The sequence below is a fragment of the Haemorhous mexicanus genome, chromosome 10 (assembly GCF_027477595.1).
Source record: "Haemorhous mexicanus isolate bHaeMex1 chromosome 10, bHaeMex1.pri, whole genome shotgun sequence".
Taxonomy (NCBI): domain Eukaryota; kingdom Metazoa; phylum Chordata; class Aves; order Passeriformes; family Fringillidae; genus Haemorhous; species Haemorhous mexicanus.
In genome coordinates this window covers 22,829,166-22,848,616 of record NC_082350.1, presented here as the reverse complement: position 1 = coordinate 22,848,616, position 19,451 = coordinate 22,829,166, and the positions used below count along the sequence as shown (strand labels likewise).

Genomic DNA, 19,451 nt, shown 5'->3' with positions numbered 1-19,451 from the left:
GAAGGAAAGGAAGGAAAGGAAGGGGATTTTTATTTTGCAATAAATACTGGTAGCTTTTTGAAATATTGTTTAATGACTGCAATAAAATAATGCTGAAAATCTGCTTCTACATATAGCCTGCACATGCATGGGGAGCTGCAGATTTATTGCCATGATCATGTGTTAGACAGTTGTGTTGATTCCTCCATATCTTTAGAAGCAAGTAATAATGACAATTTTTGGAGCTAATAAAATTTCCCGTGTCTCTCGCATTAATGTGTTTCTATCACTGACTTCTTAGAGGCATTTGGAAACAATCAAGTTCTTATTTTAAGGAGCCTTAAGATAAGGTATCTGTGAGCTCTGCACTTGGGGTAATTGATCACATTTGTTTCCTGTACGAAGGTTCGACTCCTCTTTCCCTTAAACTTGGCATGTTTCTCATTACCCCAGGCCTTGTTAGCCCAGCAGAAATGTTCTGCCGTGGTGAGTGAAAACAGGACGATACTATTACAGAGCTCATCTAATCAGGGATGGCAGCCCTTCCCCATCACCGGGACCCTCTGCACCCAGAATCTGCTCCACAGAGCCCTCTGAGGGAAGCAGGGACGTGCTGCTCTCCTGGCCACGCCAGGAGCACTTCTTCCCTCCAGGCTGCAGCCCTACTTGGTGGTTCTGATTCAGGAAAGGACCACAAACTCCAGAAAAAGATAGGAAGTGCATTCACTCTGGTTTTCCTTCTGATGATAAAAGTGTCAGCCTTAAATTCAGGAAGCATCTTTGCCTTAGTTGTGAAATGCCACATGGTAGCACTTGTCTGTGAGAGGGTTTTTAATTTCACAATATAACATGGTTTACTTAAAAACAGTCCTGTTATTCACAGAGCATAAAAAAAAAAAAAGGCCATTAAACTTGCTCACAACCAAAGAAAAAAATTGGGCTTTTTCATGGTCTGCCTTTACATTGGGTTTATTATGTTGGAGTGGATCGTACACTGCTTACGTTAAAGGAAAGTCATGGCACTGCATCTACTTTTACCAGCAGAGAATTTGTCCTCATTTATTTTGATTGAAAAACTGCTGTTATGTTACATTGTAAACGGACTGGTCCTGTTGCATGAAAAATGTGCAGTGCTGTATTTTTAATTTCCTCTTCTTTGCATTCCTTCTCCCCCTTTCCTACTAACAGTCGAAACAAGAAAACTTGAGCATTTACCAGAAAGACAGAGAAGCAACTTTACCTCTAAACTCAAAGCCATGTTTGTACATGAACCAGCAGGGAGGATTTTAATCAGGCCTTGCTGGCTCTGAGAAATCACCTACGGACAGCACAAAACTGCTGCAGGAAGAGAGGCTGGGAGGAGGCAGGCTTTAGGGGCATTTCATTTTACTTGCTATAGACTTGTTTCTTGTAATATCTCATTTAAAGAGCCAGGGAGTTTTTTACCTACTGAGAAAATAGCCTGTAACAGCCTTTAAAATTCTTGCAGCTGGCCAGGTTTGGTATTCCAAGGTAAAAGTCTCTTGCCACTGAGGGATCTGCAGCGCTTTCACTAAGTGTTCTTATAGTCACAAACTAATGTTGAAGTTATTATTAGCAACACTATCTTCATCTCACTGAAGTTAATATTCAGAGCTGGCTACCACTGAAATATTTCAGTTTAGCAGAAAGCAAATACTTCATTAGGGAAATGTTAAACCCAGTGAGGGATCATTACCAAGTTTAATTGATGGTAAAAAAAAAATAAAACTTTTAAGTGGGAAATAGAATCCTGCACTCCTAGTGAAAATAGATCTCACCAAGAAATGAAACATTTCTGGCTGTTTCTCCTTTGAATTCCCTTCTTTTCTAAATATGCTTTTCATGCTGTATCTCTGCAGCTCACTGTAATCTGCCTAATTTGTTCCCATGCTCTTTCTGGGCTGTCTTTCCTCTCTGACCATCTTGAGAACTTCACACATTGTCAACCTATCATAGGTGAAAGCTTTTGAAGATCTACTACTTTTCTCCAAGCCTAATAAGGTCAGTGACCTTTCAAGCTCTACTATTTCCTTTTCTATCATTAGCCTGATACGGGCATCAGCTACCTCTCAATTTTCTTCATCTCTTCAATGCTTCACTTCTTCCTTTGGACACTGTCTAATTAGGAACTTAATTTCCTCTTCCCTGATGGAGTTTTTGATAATAGAGAGATCCTATTCACCCCTGAATCACAGAGCAGCACTATGATTTCCTGCTCAGGGGTGTCTTCAGGTACGTTAATTAATTTTCATGGGGCCAGCTCTGCCACAAAACCACAATGAGCAGCAGCTCCTGTAGGAAATCCACCCGTGGGGAACAGTCCTGCCCAAACCAGCCAGGCTGAGTTTGGAGAGGAGGAGGACTGCAGGCGTGGAAGTAGCCAAGGATGAGGCTTTGATGCCCTGCAGAGCTCATTTTGCATTTCTGAGCCAGTACTGGCTTCTCTGTGGAAATGGCATCACTTTCCACCAGCCTGAGGGAGACTTTGTCACATCCCCATTGCCCAAATCCACTGTGCTCCAGGAGAGGATCTTCCCCTGCCCTACAATCATGTGCCACAGCTATGACCTGTCCACTTTTCCTGCACACAAACCACTGAGCACCTCAGTCACATGAAGGCAAAAAAAGAGTGTGGGAGGAACTCAGTATTTTTTTCCAGAACTGAATTTTTTTAAGTAATTCCAAAAAAATGCCCACTTTTTTTTTTCTTTTTTTTTTTTCTTTTTCTTTTTTTTTTTTTTTTTTTATGAGCAATTATGGGCAAGGGAAATGCATTCTGTGGGAAAATCTTCATGCTAATTTAAAGGCAAAATGCTGTCCACATAAACAGCCTTTCACCTCTTGCTACATTATTAAGGAAATTTATAATTTGTTCAGTTTTCTTTAGCACTTTTACTGCATTTTTCTTTCCACAGAGTCACTGGCTGCTCTGCCACGAGCTGTGCCCTTCCTCCCCATTCAGGGCATGTGCCAGGGCTGCTCTGCCATCCTAAAGGCACTGAGGAATTTTTGGTTAGGAAACCTCTAACACTTCTATGCCTGCCTCTGTTGGCTTGCATAGCAAGTGCTGGGAGCAGAGTTGTGCTGGGGTTGCTGGCCTTGCTTCAGGAAGATATTTGGCAGCATCTAGCATGTCTGTCTGGGAAATTTGGGCAGTTTCTGCTCAGTGCTTGATGAAAGAGATGCCAGAGCTGCCCTAGGGATGCAGAGCTGGCAGAGACAAGGACACAGCCCAGGGCGGATGCTCCCACACTGCCACCCTGGGACAAGGCGGCAAGAAACAGGAGATTCACTGGGAGTTCCCTCCCCTTCTCCCCATCACTGCTTCTTTTCTCAGGGGTTGTTTGTGTGTATTTTGTGGTGGGTGGTAAACACAAAAACATCTATTAAAAAAACCAAAACCAAACCAGCAAAGCCTGCAGCCTACTTGTCTTGTGCTAGGGACAGTTCTGAGGCCAAACTGCACAATATTGGGGCAGAAGAAAAACACAAGGTTTCCATTCCCCTCCTACTGATCCTCTCTTGGTCATTCCCCATCTGTTCTCTGACATAACCCAGCACAAGACCCCAAGTCCCCAGAAGAAAGCTGCTGCTGTTAGCACAGCCCCCCCAAGCTGTGGGGAAGGGGCTGCCATGGGCTCAGGCTCTGGAGTGGGATTGGGGCACCCAGAGTCCCTACCTCACTCCCCTGAGGGTCCCTTGGGCTCCTCAGTGCTGGGCAGACCCCCCATACTCAACCTGCCCTCGTGCCTGGCAAAAAGCTTGCTCAAAAGTGGCACTTGCAGCAGGGATTTGTTATTTCAGTATTTTTTTCGTTTAGTTAGTGTTTGGAAAGCCTCAAAAATTTAGAGGCGACTCCCCCCAACCCCTCACCAGCACCATTCCTTTCCCTCTTGCACACCTGTATCTCAAAATGACCACATTCTCCCATAAATTTTAAAATTTATCTACAAAGTTTCTTATTAATCTTTTGCTTCTGAACTAAAGCACTCCCTTCCCCAGTGTCAAAACAGAAACATCCATGAGACCGTGTGGTGCATCCAGGAATGTTTTGTGCCCTTGCACGCCTGTGTTTGTGCATTTTTTCTTCCTTTCTTAAGCCAGGGTTTGAGATTTGAGTTATTCTGCAAACAAGACCCAAGAGAGACACAATTAGACTCCCCTGGAGACTGACCCCTTATAGTGCCCACCTGTAGCCAGACCCAGATAGCATCCCAGTGCAATGAATTAGCACTCTAAGCTGATTAGAGCAGCTCTGCACAACTCTATTTTATTGACACAATGAAGAGAGGACAGAAAAGGGCCTGAAATGAGAAAATCATTTCCATGCTGACTGAATTAAAAGAACAAAAGAGCTCCTTGCAGTTGCAGCATTCAATTTGTCAGAAAAAAAGGAAGCCACTTAATGGATCACAATAGATCTGAGCAGACAGATGAAATTTAAAACTTCGGCATGAGTGCGATTACCAGCTAAACATATTCTCAATCATTTCCTCCATATGCATAATTTAGTTGGATTGTTTACTTGGAGGCTTTGTTGGGGGGGGTTTTTTGCAAAAACACTATGTGAGATGTTATCTCCTTAGTGTCTTTGCCTCCCATTTTTCCCAGCCCGGAAGGTTGTGGTGTTGGCCGGTAATACATTTTGTTGTAACACAAATTGCACTAAATTGTGGCTGCCTACGTTTGCCTTTCTCCCCTGCCTCCAGAAGTAAATTAATATTTTCAGTGTATGGAAACAAATAATGCAAGATCATCTTATTCTAAAGCAGACCTAAATTGATTATAAATCACATACATTATTCTGCTCTGCTTCCGGGAGAACAAATGTACTGCAACTCCTGTTCTAGCAAAATATATTAGTTTGTGCCACTATAAACAGCCTTCTCATTAAATTTAGGCTTAAGCTAAGAGTAATAAGACAAGAATACAGACTATTAAGGGGTTTCTCTGAATGATATATATAATTACTTACAAAAGAGATATGCAATTTACTTTAGCGTTTCGAATCAAAATCTACTAACCCATAGAAGGAAATATACCTTTAAAATAAAGCTGTGAAATAAATTGAAAACATCAGTATTTTAGGCTCCCTGTCCTCTAATTATGTAAAAGCTTGATTCTGAATCTGTCCTAATTCAAAAGGGAAAATCGATTGCATCTGTAAAAATATTGACTTTCCCAGATTATATTTATATTTTCTACATAATGAAGTATTAAAAGAAAAAAACAGCAAGCACAGTCCTGCAAGTATATTGGCATATAAAGAACATCACCTCCCTGCATATTCCTTGAAAGCTTAATATTTTCGATTATGGAGAAGGAAGCCCTTTCTTTTTCTGTACAAAATTTTAAAAGCTTATATCTTGTTTCAATATTTACAAATCAAATATCTCTTGCAGACCCAAAATTCAAAACAAAAGTCATTTTCTGAGCCTCATTATGACTTCAGAGCATCTGAATTCAGAGCATTTGCTTTGATTTGCCTTGACATATATTTTTATTTTTCTGAGCATGTTTAATCAGTTCACTTGACGTCCTTTTTACTATTCAGTTTGCAATTTTACCAGCTTGTTTGCATCTAATTTTGAGGTTAAAAAAAAAACCCCAAAACAGTAAAGGAATTATAATTGCTTGTAACTCCCCTGTTTTGAAGCTGATACCCTGCTAAAGAGAAAACCAAGCTGAGCACAGGCAAGGTTTACTTCTGCTGGCTGCTATTACTGATTTGCCTAAGCATTTCACAGGGGTAAATACCCAAATCATTCAGGGAATGACTGACACACTCTGACATGTGGTTAACAGCCTTACCCTGTGCTTTGCCTCTACAAATTTCGCTGATGCCAACATAACCTTCCAAATATTTCAGATAATAATTTTCCCCCTATTCTTAAAAAACTTTTACAGCCACGTCTGAACCATTCAAAGGATCCCTGATTGGAAATGTTACTGTAACCATTTATTTTTTCATCCTTTATTTTTCTTTTTAACCTCTCAACCAATTGAGCTAAAAGTTTTTAATATCTATATAAAAAATAAAATAAATAAAAATAAACATATATCTAAATATATTTGTATAAATGAATATATATTGAAATAAACTATACCTATAAGCATATATATTAAAAATATACTTATATAAAATAAAAAATACATATTATAATAATTTTTAAAGGCCGTGCATGAAGCTTTGGGATATTTTAGCAAGCTCAATGTAGTGTAACTTTGCTGACAGCCTGTCACATTTCACTGACTGTCTGTCTGGGATCCTGCGATAACATCTGCATTCACTCAGGGCGAGAGCTTACCCTAAGACAAAAAAGTGGGTCCTGCCACATAATGCTCCATCATTCTGTCAGTTCTGACATGGCATCTGAATTTTTTTGAATCACTAAACACTTTAGGGACTCTGGTCCTTATTATCTTTCCTTAGTTTCTATGCTCGCTGGGCAATGCTGAAAAATGTAAAATGTGCAAACAAGGTAGTGGACGGCTCGGGCTTTTTGTCGTCTAATCCTCAGCCCCTCATTCATGCTCACTGTTAATCTCTTAAGACATTATAAAACTGTTAGACAAAGAAATGTGAATACCTCTGCTTCTAAGCAGAATGGGAGGAAACCAAGGAAAATCTGGATCATGCTAAGCTTTTCTTTTCACCACAAAAATGGTAACTTAAACCTGTTGCATCAAATTATTTATAATTCCCAACACTAAGGCTGGGGTTTTTTTTCTTCTCCAGCATTACAGAGCAAGCCTGGCAATATCACAGGAGGAGGAACGGTACTACTGAGCCTTTCCAAACACATCAAATGTGTAAGTTACACACAAAAATCTCTACAAAGCCCATGAGAATATGGGCAAATTGGGTTTTAATCCCTCTGCTGTTTTTTTGCTCAGCATGGCACAGGGCTCATCATGGTGTCAGGGCTGCTGGAGACCACTTTGGGGGATTTCTGTGCTGCAGAAGGACCAGGGGCTCGGTGGGCTGGGTTTGATGGTGGGGATGCTGCATGGGACAGGGCACGGGTGCCTCCAGGCTGGCTGAAGCTTTCCTGGCTGGATGGGACCAGGGCCCCATTTCACATTAATCCAGCTCTGTTTGGAGCCGTCTGCTGTTTCAGGTCATCATTTCACTCCTCCTGACTCCCACTGCTGCGGGGGCATTAGCATGGGGACAAAAGCTGCTCAAGCACCTCTTCTAAACCCATTCAAACTCAAACCCACTAAAAATCACACCCAAAAATGATACTGTTGCAATCAGCTAAATTTTATTCAGGAATGCTGGGGCTGAAAACCAGAATTTTCGTTTTCTACTTCTGCATTGTTGTCATGGGTGGTGGGATCACATAGTCCAGTCTTAAAATTGCTCCAGAAGCACAAAAGTATTTGAATGCAAATGCCAAACAAGTCACTCTCCCTGAGCTAAATACCTACCACGAGGGTTTCTTTACACACAGAAACTTCTGTTAAAGTCATAATCTTCAAATAATTATTTAAACTATTGTGAAATCTGCCTAAAACATGTTTTATTCATCTCTGTTTGCATTAGTGAGAGGGAAAAGGGCTTTAATGAGGGAAGTTGAGATGTTGCCTTTTTTGCAACAATGCCAGCCATCAAATTGGTGAGATGACTTGAGAAAATCAGCTTTTGAAAGGGAATAATGAGGGTCTATCCTGATAGGGATTGAGCTGCTCTGCTAAGGGTGGAACTGGTGATATTTCAAGCAGAGGGAGGTGTTTGTGGGAAGGAATGAGCAAACTGTGTCCACAACAAGGGGAGAGCCCCAAACTTAAATGAACTGAGGGACACCAAAATCTTGACATGAGGAGAGCTGAGAAGGAAAAGATGCAGTAGAAAACAAAATATATGCAGCCACTAAAAGGCAATCAGAGCCTGGTTAGCAAACCATGTGCACAGCCAGTGCTGGAGGCAATTGTGGTACTGACCTGCTGAAAAATAAATTGAGGAAGATGAGGGCCAGATATAAAGGACAGGGATAGATGGGACTTACAAAAGATTGGAAGAAGCTGAGAAGAAGGAAGTTTTTCACAAGGCTGAACAAGGATTCCTGCTGACTCCAAGGTTTTGGGACAATGTGGAGAACAGCAGCACCAGTTATGAGAGGAGGAGAACAGGGATGAAGGGAGTAAAGAGAAGTGCACAGCCCAGGGTCAGCAGGTGGATGAAAATGCAATTTGAGACCACAGATCTACAAGCAAATAATAAAAAAGGCCTCTTCACACAGTCTTAACAGGGGGGAAATGGTAAAATACTGCTCTCTCTACAAGAGAGGAGGTGTGTTTCAAAGGCAAGGCATGGAGCTCGCTGCTGCTCACCCTGGCTATCAACACCATTTTGCTTTGCATGCACAGAGGGTTTGGTAGGGTCATTTCTGGGTTTAGCATTAAAGACAGAAAAATTGTTTTCTCTCCTCCTATTTAGCTGCTCATTTGTCTGCCTACACATGTACATATTCCAAACAGGAAGATGCCAAGACTGGAAAGCAAAATCACTTTTTCTACATTCACATGCAAATTTTGCCTTATTTGAAGGTTATCACTAGATCAATACTTACAATTTACCTTTATAGAATATTTTCTCTAAATGCAGTAATGCTGAAGCTTTCCCATCCCCAAACCTCCATTTTCACCTCCAGGAGAGCTTTACCCTTTTTTGCACAAAATCAACATTTCTACCACAGTTTTTAAATACCTCGACCACAAACCTCTTTGAAAACATTAATATCCAGATTTATTTTTTAGTAAAAAACCCACATAACAAATAGCTACATTTTTGGAAAGCCCATTTGGCCACATGAGGCTGTTTCAAGAAGATAGGAGGGCACTGAAGTCTCCTTTTGGAAACCCTGAGCAGCTCCACACCAGGTCTCCAGCACAGCCCACTCTGTGCCTCTTGCCAATACACTTCATCAAGTTAAGACTAAGAACAACACTTTGGGAAACCCACTATACACCAGAGCCCCCTTACGCCCTAGGCTTCACCTGATGAAATGTTATGCTTTTTGTGGGCTCTTTTACATCTTTCCACACTAAACACAAGGTCTGTGCTTTAAAAGGAAGGGCCACTTAACATTTGTATTTCTTTCCCAAATTAATGAGTATTGTAGGCACCGAAGTTAGCACGATCCCATAAAGTCAGGCAGGATTATGACAACCCCTGTCCTCACTCCTGTGCATGCCACCTACCATTCAGCCAGGGAACATGAGGGCTGTCACAACAATAAAGCTCCATACTAATCCTCTCTGGGGTAGAAATACCCTAATTGCCAATGGCTGGTTGCTGGTTTTATTTCCAAATAAGTATACTTTTTTTTTTAAACTTACCTGACGAACACATCCTAATCTGCAGGCTCTAGCAAACAAAAAAAATGGGCTTTTTATTTTGTTTTTCAGTCTTTACAACACCAAATGCCCAGATTGCAATGCTATTGTTAAGCATCAAACCTCAGTGCTACGTCCTCTGAAGAGCATGTGTTTATCTGGGTTAATAAGCATCTTGCCATACCCCAACTCCTGTGCTCATTTGCTTCTGTTTAATGACGACCACCTCCTCCTGCCCACATGTATGCTCCTCTCTCCACTGCTTGTTGAGCCATCAAGACACACCTTTGTTTCATTTAGTATGCAATTTTCACCTCTGACCCAAGAAACTAGTCTTAGGCTTCCTGAACTTTATTGCCTGTTAATAGACTGCTGGCTCTCTTTTCAGCAGTCATAGAAATGGAGGAGAGACATTTAATTGAAAAGAGGGACAAAGCTAGAGCCTGAAAGGCAAAGTCAGTAGGGTTTAAACAAAAAAAAAAAAAAAAAATCCAGCAATAATATGTTTGAGGAGGTTTGGATATTCTTCACAAGTTCGTGGCTCTTTACACAAATAAGAAAGACATCATTGATTTAATTATCTTCCCGGGGAACAATGGTGTAATACCCTGAATGGTGCTAAATGATTGATCTGGTAATTCATCTTCTGCTAACAGCTATCTATGCATTTTGTTTCTCTCCAGTCCTCAGCCCGATGACATTAGCAGCAATGTCACGGAGCAGTGCTGGGCTTTCATAAAACACCCACAGATGCTCTTTCCTGCCAGTGTTTAGGGACACATGGTTATAATTTTGTCTGTATTTCTTTGTCGTAGATTACTTTTAACTACATCTGTTCAATTAAAACAGAAAAAAAGACACAGCTAGAGCCCATCAGCTTTATATCAGAAGAAGCCTATTAATGAAATAGGGAGATTTAATTTTGTAAGTGTACTGATGGGTGCGAGATGCCTTTCTGTTTTTTCAGAAGTTCTGCTTGGTGAATAGTTAGGAAAGGACATTATTACAGCATAAGGATATTATTGTACACAGAAAGGCATTATTAAAAGTGATTTATTGTCCCATGTTAGGAAACTTATAGGAAAAGTCTGATAATATATTAAACTTGTTTATTATGGACTTCATATAATTTTTGAATAATGCTGCTTTTTCTTTTGACAAGAGCAATAAACTCTGCTGATATAGACATACGTTGATTATCCCAAGTCAACTGTGTTGCTTAAAGAAACATGCCCAAACAATCAGCTTCTGACAGCTGCATCTCTTGTTATTTACAATAGCCATCACAGTAATAACTCACCATTTCTATATTAATAAGGCAGTGAAATTTATTATGATGGTATTGAAAAGTTATTAAGTACTGCATCCCAAGTGACAAAGTACCACAGCACTGTCACTATCCAAAAGCAGTTGCCCATCCATCACAAAGCTTTCCAGATGGTCCTGCATCTTTATCGCTCCCAGGTTGGTGACATCACCTGTTCACCCACTCAAAATTGATGATGAAAGCAAACAGATCTATCTTACTTACATTTACCAAATCAATTTAATTTTACAGGCCGTGGCTTAGTGACATATTGACTGTTTTCCTTAATGGCATCTACTGTACTTAATGCAAAGAACTCATCTCTGAATCCTGGCTTGCATAATGTGGCATTTCATAATAAATTTTTTATAACGTATTTATTTAATGGGAAGAATTATGATTGTTTGTCAGTTCTATTAGATGCAATTATTATTCTCTTCAGTTTAATATTTTTTATTTTTCTTTCTGATGTTGTCTTTCTTAATGGCTAAATTCAATTTACCCGTTTTGTCTTTTAAAGGGATGTCTGGCATATTTCATTTATTTTTCTTTATAATTTGATAATCTCAAATCTACTCCAATGGCAGCTTTTGTCCCTATTAACTGAATGCTCTTACCTGCTAGGACAGAATGTTACTGAACTCAAAAGCTACCTTGGGGGAGTTTAAATAAATAAAAATCTCTTTGCTCTGAAGAGAAATGCAAATTCCTGAAACAACCTCTCGGTTCTGCTCTGAAGAAGGTAACAAAACTTCCTTCTCCCCTTCCTACTTCTAAGTCCACTTGACCCTTATGGTTTCACTCTGCTTCCCTCAGGAGTTAATGCTCCTCCTGATTAAATTAAAACCTCAGTGGCTTTGTGGGCAATACACACACAGACCTACAGAGAGGTTTCTGTGGCTTTAGACTCTGCCATGAAATGTGTGATTTCCTGCCCCCAAGGTCAAGGACACGGTGGAGCATCCACTGTGGCTGGAGCAGGAGTCAATTCCACACAACCTATTCTGGGTTTCGTATGGACAAAAGCTTTTGTGAGATTTTCCAGCTGTGCCACACCAACAGCTGCTCAGCCTCCTGCACTGGCTGAAAGCCTTTTCCTGAGGCTGTTGCCACATTGACCTTGGGTTGGCTCAGAGCCTCACCAGCCCCCTGAGCACAGCCCCAAGTGCCAGATCTGGCTCAGGATGGGGGTGAGTGACACCTCCCTTCCAAAAACCACTGCAGACTCTCAGCTCCTTTGTCTGATATCGATCTGAAGGTGTTCTGAGAGCAGCTCCCCTGGCCAGCTGAGGGAGCTTTGGTTCTCCCCTCCTAGTGAGCAACAGCTTTGCCTGACCAAGGGAAGGTTGTGGTCTTTGCCAAAAATAACAAAGCACCACATCCCATCAACCTCGTGCAAGACTCTGCTTAATCATATTAATCAAAGAATTAGAGGAATTGAAGGGTGGAGGAGAAGGGAATAGAAAAGAAAAACACCACAGACTAATGGTATATGATCCCTCTTGTCCTCAGCATCTTCCACCCACACAGAAAAACCCAAAGGACCAACAACTCCCCTTTGCTGTCAATACATTTAATTCAAACTGAATGACAAGTCCACCTGCTCGTATCTTGCTATTCAAGGACCTAATATTTGCTCATTTGCAATTACAAACTGTGTGTTCTCCAAGCAGGGAGAAAGCTGGTGATAAGCCCAGGGAGCTGGCTGGAGTATGGTGCTGACATCCACTGTGAGGGCAAGGCTCTGCTCATGAGGCAGCATCTGCCTGCCTTGCTGTAGGGACCCCTACTGCTGCAGCCGTGTCTGACTCAGGCACAGCCTCACCACACGACCCAGATGCAAACAACAGAAGAATTCAGACTGGTAACACTTGCAGCAATGTCCTTTTTGTGCACAGCTCTGGAGGGGCTGTCTGAAGCATCCTCGTGCACGCTCACCCCAGGCAGGACACACGGCATGAACTCCATCCCACGGGCACCAAACACTGCATCCCTTAGCCAGAGCTAACAGGGCAGCTAAGCACGTGCTTAGCTCCAACACCTGGGTAATCCTGTTGATGATAAGCTCGTGCCTAAGTGCTTTATTGGACCCCAGCCAGAGTGCTCTGTGCCTTGCAAAGCTGAGCTCCAAATGGGATAAAGCATCACCTATGCACTGAAGACAAGGTAAGGATGGCACCCCCACCTGCAGCTGCCAGGAGTGGATGATCTGTTGATCTGGGGGAGAACACACTCTGCAAGGCTAGATTTGTCCTGTATTGATCAAAAAGCAGCCCCACCTCCCACTACAAAACAAATCATTCCTTTTTAATTCCAAATAACAGAATAGCCCACATCCTTGTTTCTGGTTTTGCTTCAACAATAATTTTGTGAAAATCCCTGGAGTCTCTATACTGCTGCAATCCATATGAAAAGAGAAAACCTAGGCAAGGAATCTGTATTATACTTCCCTGCTTTCCAACCACCTGGCTGAGTGTGGTGCTGTTTTGCATGTTAATGCTGTTGAAAACAATTCAAGAAAAAGCCAAGATTTGGTCTGTAAAAGTCACAGACCAGTGGCAGTGTGAAAGTGTCAAACAACAGCAGAAAATCAAGGGTTTTATTGTTTAACACTAAGACACACTCCATATCCCAAAGAAAAATATTCACAAGTGATGAAGTCTTTGTTCCTTCTATTTTTCTTTTTGGAAAAAAACATTATCTACTGCTCTCTCCCAGAGTGATTTTCCTGACTACAAGGGACTTATTTCCCTCAGCACTGTCACTGTTTATTAAGAATAGCTTAACTCGATTTTTAAGATGTGTGAATTCCACAGGAAGTTATTTAGAAGACTTTTTGCTCTGTTTTCATTAAAAACAAAACAAACAAACAAAATGCTGCTTTCAGCATTCTGGCATAGATTTTTCCAAAGAAGGACCCAAAAACAGGGGCTAACATAAAAATTGGTTGGTAACTACTGATTACAGTAGAACTCTTTGGATGCAGAGAAAACCAAGCTTTAGATGCTACAACCCAGATTTGCAAGCATATAGATTAGATTTCATCTATAAAAGCCAATACTTTTTTTTAACATATTATTTAATTTTCATAGCAACATATGGTACACCTAAACCCCGGAATCTTGAATAAATTTAATTTTTAAAACTGCCAAAAGAAAGCAAAACAGTGCAGAATTAAAGCTTCAGACTGCAACTATTCCAGTCCCGACAAAACAGTGGGAAGCTTGTACTCCAGAACAATTTTTAGGAAGCTGTGCAGTTTTCTCAGAGGACTCACATGAAAAATGTTAGAGGAGACATAAATAAATAGCCAAATGGCCTCCTAATTTCCATTTAGAAGTAATAGCATCAGCTCAAGCATACTCTACCAAATATGAGTTGTTTTTCAGCCTCCCTGGCATGACAGGAAAATATACTCTGCTCTATAAACAGATTATATGCTGCTTTATAAAGCTCTAAAATATTTTTTTTTTTTACTTCTGTGACAGGTTTGATTTATTAGAGTTTATTGCTCCTGGTTTTGCCCTCCTAGTAAAGAAATAAAAGTTTAGGATCAAAAGAGCTGTGAAGAATTTGTTCTTATGAATGAGACTTTGAGTTTGCTAGAGCAGCAAGAGACCTGAATTTGGATGTTGGCTGTCCTCTGGCCCAAGGTAGGTGCGTGTGCTTTGGCGACCTACTCAAAGCCTTGCTTTGAAATACTCTCCCAGTTGTTTTTCATAGCAGGGCATGAACCACGATGAAATCACTAAATTTGTGTTCCCTCGCTTTTGTTTAAAAAAAAAAAAAAAAAATTACTGCCATCCCTTAAAAGCTTGTTTTCTTTGTTGATTAAGCAGCAGTCAATTTTCCCTTTTCAAACAAGCACCGAGCAACAGCCTCCCGACGCCCTCGGATATTCGGGCTGCCGGCAAATACTAAAACCCCCGTGACAAACTGCAAAAAAGCTCGACCTTTCCCCTTGTCCGGTGACCCCCTGTTCGATTTGTACTTCAGCTAACCAATACCTGATTAGATAATGCTCAACTCCAGCTCCACAAAATGAGATAAAATTCAAATTTATGGCTTTTCACTTAAACTGATCTACAGCACTCTAATCATGACCCAAGCGCGACTATATCACAACAAATTCTTTTTGTCCCAGAGTGTGTTTTATGGCTGAACTGTATAAATGGACACAATAGACATTGTTTTCTTGGACTTGCTCTGATGGAACTCTGTGTTGATCCCATAGGGAGTTTTGCTATAGGGAAATGTAGGAACAGGCTCCATGAAATTCCTCAGCCTGCTGCAGAAAATTTTTCTTTATCATCAACTGCCTGGCTGCAGAATTTAACAGCATCAGTTCCCTCAGCTTCCACTTCTCTCCCAGACTAATCCCAGTATCAACTCAGATGGATATCAGTCACAAAAACTGGATGTCAGATGTATCCCACAGCTGGAAACACCCAAAACTATGACAAGCTTTTGCAAAGGAAAAAAATGTCTTTTCCAAAAATGTAGTTGCAGCCCAAATTTGTGTGTAACTGTAAACTCTTCTCTCCAAGGTGAACGTAGGGTTTTCAGTTAAAATTTTCTAGTGTAAGATTTTAGACTACCTGTTTATACTAAACAGTTGCAAAAACAGAACAAATGTTTCATAACAAAATGGATTATATGTGCAGCATCAGAAAAGGCTGAGGAAGATGTCCATCTTTCCATACAAAACTGTTTTAATTATTATTTTCCTCAAAAAAAAAATTTTGAAAGCTAAACACCCTTGTACATTCAGTACTCCAGCTTAAACTCAGATGAAATGAAAGGATTGCCTTGTTTTTAATAACTTAATCATCCTCTCTGCAGTCAAGGGGAATCTACTCAAGAGGTAAGTACACAAATAGTAGCAATGGTGCAACCCCCACTATGCATTTTTTGGAGCTCTGCAGACAAGAAGTGAAGGAATGAGTATGCCTGGACACAGCAAAGCACTTTCTTTGGCCTATGGGAGCAGGAGCAACATGAGCAGGTTGGGACATCCCTCCTTCTGAAGTCACCAGCTTCTATAGCACCATAGAATTACCCCAGGAATTACAGGTAATCCAACATGAGAGAGCATGGTGTCACAATCTGCATCCATACAATTTGCTCATCAAACAAGTGGAAAGATTTTAAAACCCCTCATGCTACAAAGTCACTTAAAACCCACACCCAGCACCACACAGAAACTTTGGTTCTATCCTTCCTCCATTTCAGATTGAAATTAAATTTCACCTCGATTATCAGCAACAGCAGAATGAATTCTCATTTGTTAACTGGCTTGTTGGCACCTGGCTGGACATACAACTTGTTTCCCAAAAGTGCCCATTTAAGCAGAAAACAACAGTACCAGAAAAGCGTAAAGACCATACTTCAACCTCAGTAATGATAGTTTTCCTCTTTAATATCCAAAGCCCAAGCCCCAGGAAGTGGAGGATTCCTGAGCAGTGTGATGATGAGCATCTGGGGTGGAATGAGCATCACTGAAGTCCTCTCCAGCAGTACCAGGATCCCCCACATCCCTCCTCTATCCCCCACCATCACTCGGTGCTGTTTTACTCACTGTGGAAACTCTGGTAACCAGAATTTCTTTGTCTCTCTTCAACTACAGTAAATGTATTTAACCCACTTGTTGGAAAAAATATTCAGTTTCAAGTTCCTCTATGCACCACAGAAAACTTCTGGGTGAATGACCAAATTGCAGAGGGACTTGACTGTTGATTTTGTGTGATTTTGCTCCAACACTTTTCAATAGCTTGTCCCAGCTGTCCCAAATAAATAACACTATTCAAATGGCACGAGTCCTGCAGCTTGAAAGAGATTCAGGCTGCCAGCTGGGCTTCCAGCACTATGAAGATATTCATTTCTTCATATTCATATCACAGACCCCAAAATCTGAAATATTCCAAGCAGGAAAACCAGTCTCTAATATTGTAGCATATTGCCAGCATCTAAGGGTGTGCAAAGCTAGGTGGGTTTCCCTCAGTCTTAGTGGGATTATCCTGTCCTACAGCACTTGAGTGTCCAGTCTAAAATAACCTAATTTTGGAAATATGTTAAACCTGTAAGTACAGCCATGTATCAACAGTTTTGCTTTAATTTCTGTTATCAATATTTGAGCTTAATTGTAGTGTGGTTAAAGGTCAGATTTTATGGTTTCCTGGTGCCTTTTTCAAATAATAAAGATTTCTCACTAGCAATTATATTGCATCACAGTCTGTTAACTCAGTAGAGTGCTGCCAAGTCTATGATTTCTCCTGACACTATTCTGTCACATTGTCACAGGTCCCACAAGAGTTTAAACAGCTGGATGGAAAGTTTGTCATGAACTCCCTGAGTGTTTATGGATAGTTAAGAGCAGATCAAGCTTCCATTTTCCACCATATCTGCAAGGCTGTGCTCCACAACGAAACTCCATTTTTCCTGGGAAAATGAACTCCCATCTCTCCAGAGGTCAGGCGTGCCCCTGGAGAGCCACACAAACCCTGCACAGCTCCCCTTATCAGAAACCAAAGGAAATGTACAGATGGAAAGCAGAGATTGTGCTCTGTTCCTACAGCACATTGTTGAAACTATGAATAAAACCATGCAGGAACATTTGTTACATCATAACACAACAGCAGCACCACATGATGCTGACCAAGGACCAGGAGCTCAAGCAGATCCTCAGTGATACCACAGTGAGGAAAATGCTGTCCCTGAAGGCAGGGAAAGCAAGATCCAACACCTGTGCTCACCAAAGGAATCCACGGGCTCCTCCAGGGAAAGGATTTCCCAAAGCTTCTGCAGAAGTAACATGAACCACACCTTTCCCATATGTGCTGGGTATGGCTCTAGCATCCAAACCTCCTTCACCAAATGAGTGGCAGAATTCCCATTAAGTAAAATGGAAGCAGGATCAACCCCCCAGCTTTTGAAGCCCCCCAGTAGCACAAAGTTGTTCAATAGCAAGTTTAGCCATACATCACTAGATTTAGGGGATATTTTAATCATTGCTGACAGAAAGTGGCAATTCACAAACCTGAAAGCAGCACCCAGTTTCATTTCAAACCTATAATGCAGTGATTTTACAAACCCCTTACCCAGAGACATAATGCAGGACTGTCCAAGACCTGATTAAAAATGGTATAGAAATGTTCCAACAACACTTTTTCCTCACTTTCCTCAAAAGGAGCATCACCTACCAGACAGATTTCATGCATGAAGAGCAATATTAATTTCTAACATTTTTCTTTTTCAATTTACACTCTTCTCCATCCACAAAACCCCAAAAGGCCACGAAGCAGTTTGTGCACATAAATATGCTTTGGCTGCTGCAGGATAAGACTCAAATTCTGCAAATATTTCTGTGTTTATAGGTAGACACACAAAAACTCAACAGACCAAAAGAATGTACAGAAAGAATCTTACCTCCCAGCCGTAACTAGGATCTTTCAGGTGTGGCCGCTGCTCTCCTACAAAAGGGCCAAATTTTTCCCCTGCTTCAATCTTCCTTTTGGTCCATATCCCTAATCCTGCTCCAGGAATGTTGGATTCTCTGAGCTCAAACTCTGAAGGAATGGGAATGTCGTCAGGAATGTATATTGGAGCCTTGTAAGGCGAGCTCTCCTTGGGTGTGAAAGCTTCGCTGGAAGTCGCTGGAGAAGATGGCTCTTGGATGCTGATGGATGTTGGACACTGGACATGTGCAGCCTCTCCATCAGCTTCTGGCTCTTCCCCCAAGGGAAGTTCTGGAAAGCTCTCATACAAACATTCATCACCTGGAAAAGAAAGACAAACGGTAGGATTTGAAACACCCTGACAGGTTTTGCCCATGAAATTCTTTCAGCCTGCACTTGGAATGGAAGGGACAGCTTGGGAGATGTCACCAATCACTAATCCTGCAGCAGAGCCTCACCCTGGATGGAGCTGAGCCTTTTCTCTAGTGTAGGCCTGGGGGTAACACCGTGTTTCTGAATATTCCTGACACCAAAAGTGGTTTGCATCACTGAGCACAGGCAAGGGAATTGCACACAGATGTAAAGGCAGGCACACCCCATTGTCCAGTCAGGTCTGGATACAGCACTGCACCCCACACATGCTTTGAAATTACAACTGAAAGCCAGCATTACATGTTACAACTGAAATCTAAGAGAAGTGAAAAGCAGGAAAGTTTCGCTGGTCTTGCAGAGAGAGAGACTGAACCTAAAGTAGCCAAAATTAAGTTTGATGGCCTCCAATTAGTCTTTGGAGAAAGGATCCAGCCTACCACACAACTCTTGGCAAGAGCTTCAGCTGATGTAAATCAGTGTTACCATTGACCTCCAAGAAATGCAATGGTCTAAAATAAGTTCAGGATCCAAACAGCACCTTATAGAGAACATGAACCTTCTCCTCTTACAGTTGCCAAAAAACTGGGGCAGATCCAAAACACATAAAAAAAAAAAAAACTACCTTCATCTCTGGGGCTTAGCCAGCAAACAAAAAAAAAACACAAAAAGAAGAAAAGAAAAAAAAAAACTCACTATTTTTGACAGCCTAAAATGTAAGACTGATTATAAATTCCTTTTAGTCAGAAACTCAGAGTTATTTCAGCAGGGGCTTTAGCTGCACCAGAAATACAGTGCTTAACTCCACTCTACATGCAAAAGGGTCAAAACAGCAAAACTAGCCAAAAAAGCCCTCTTTACTGTTTATATTCATTTAATGTATTCATGTTCTTGGGGTTTTATACACACCAGAACTCATTCCACTTAATTCAAACCTAAATAGGAGGTGAGAATACTGTTCTCCAAGGACTGAAACTAAG

General features: G+C 41.1%; 1 protein-coding gene across 6 annotated transcripts in view; it reads right to left on the bottom strand.

The window, feature by feature from the left end:
• The window catches only part of MECOM (MDS1 and EVI1 complex locus), a 325,262-nt gene that overhangs the window by 161,507 nt on the left and 144,304 nt on the right, over positions 1-19,451 (bottom strand). For all 6 annotated transcript variants that reach the window (XM_059855809.1, XM_059855811.1, XM_059855810.1 and 3 more), the window contains exon 2: positions 18,074-18,423. In XM_059855809.1, the coding sequence (XP_059711792.1) occupies positions 18,074-18,423 (350 nt within the window). The remainder of the gene's footprint in view (positions 1-18,073; positions 18,424-19,451) is intronic.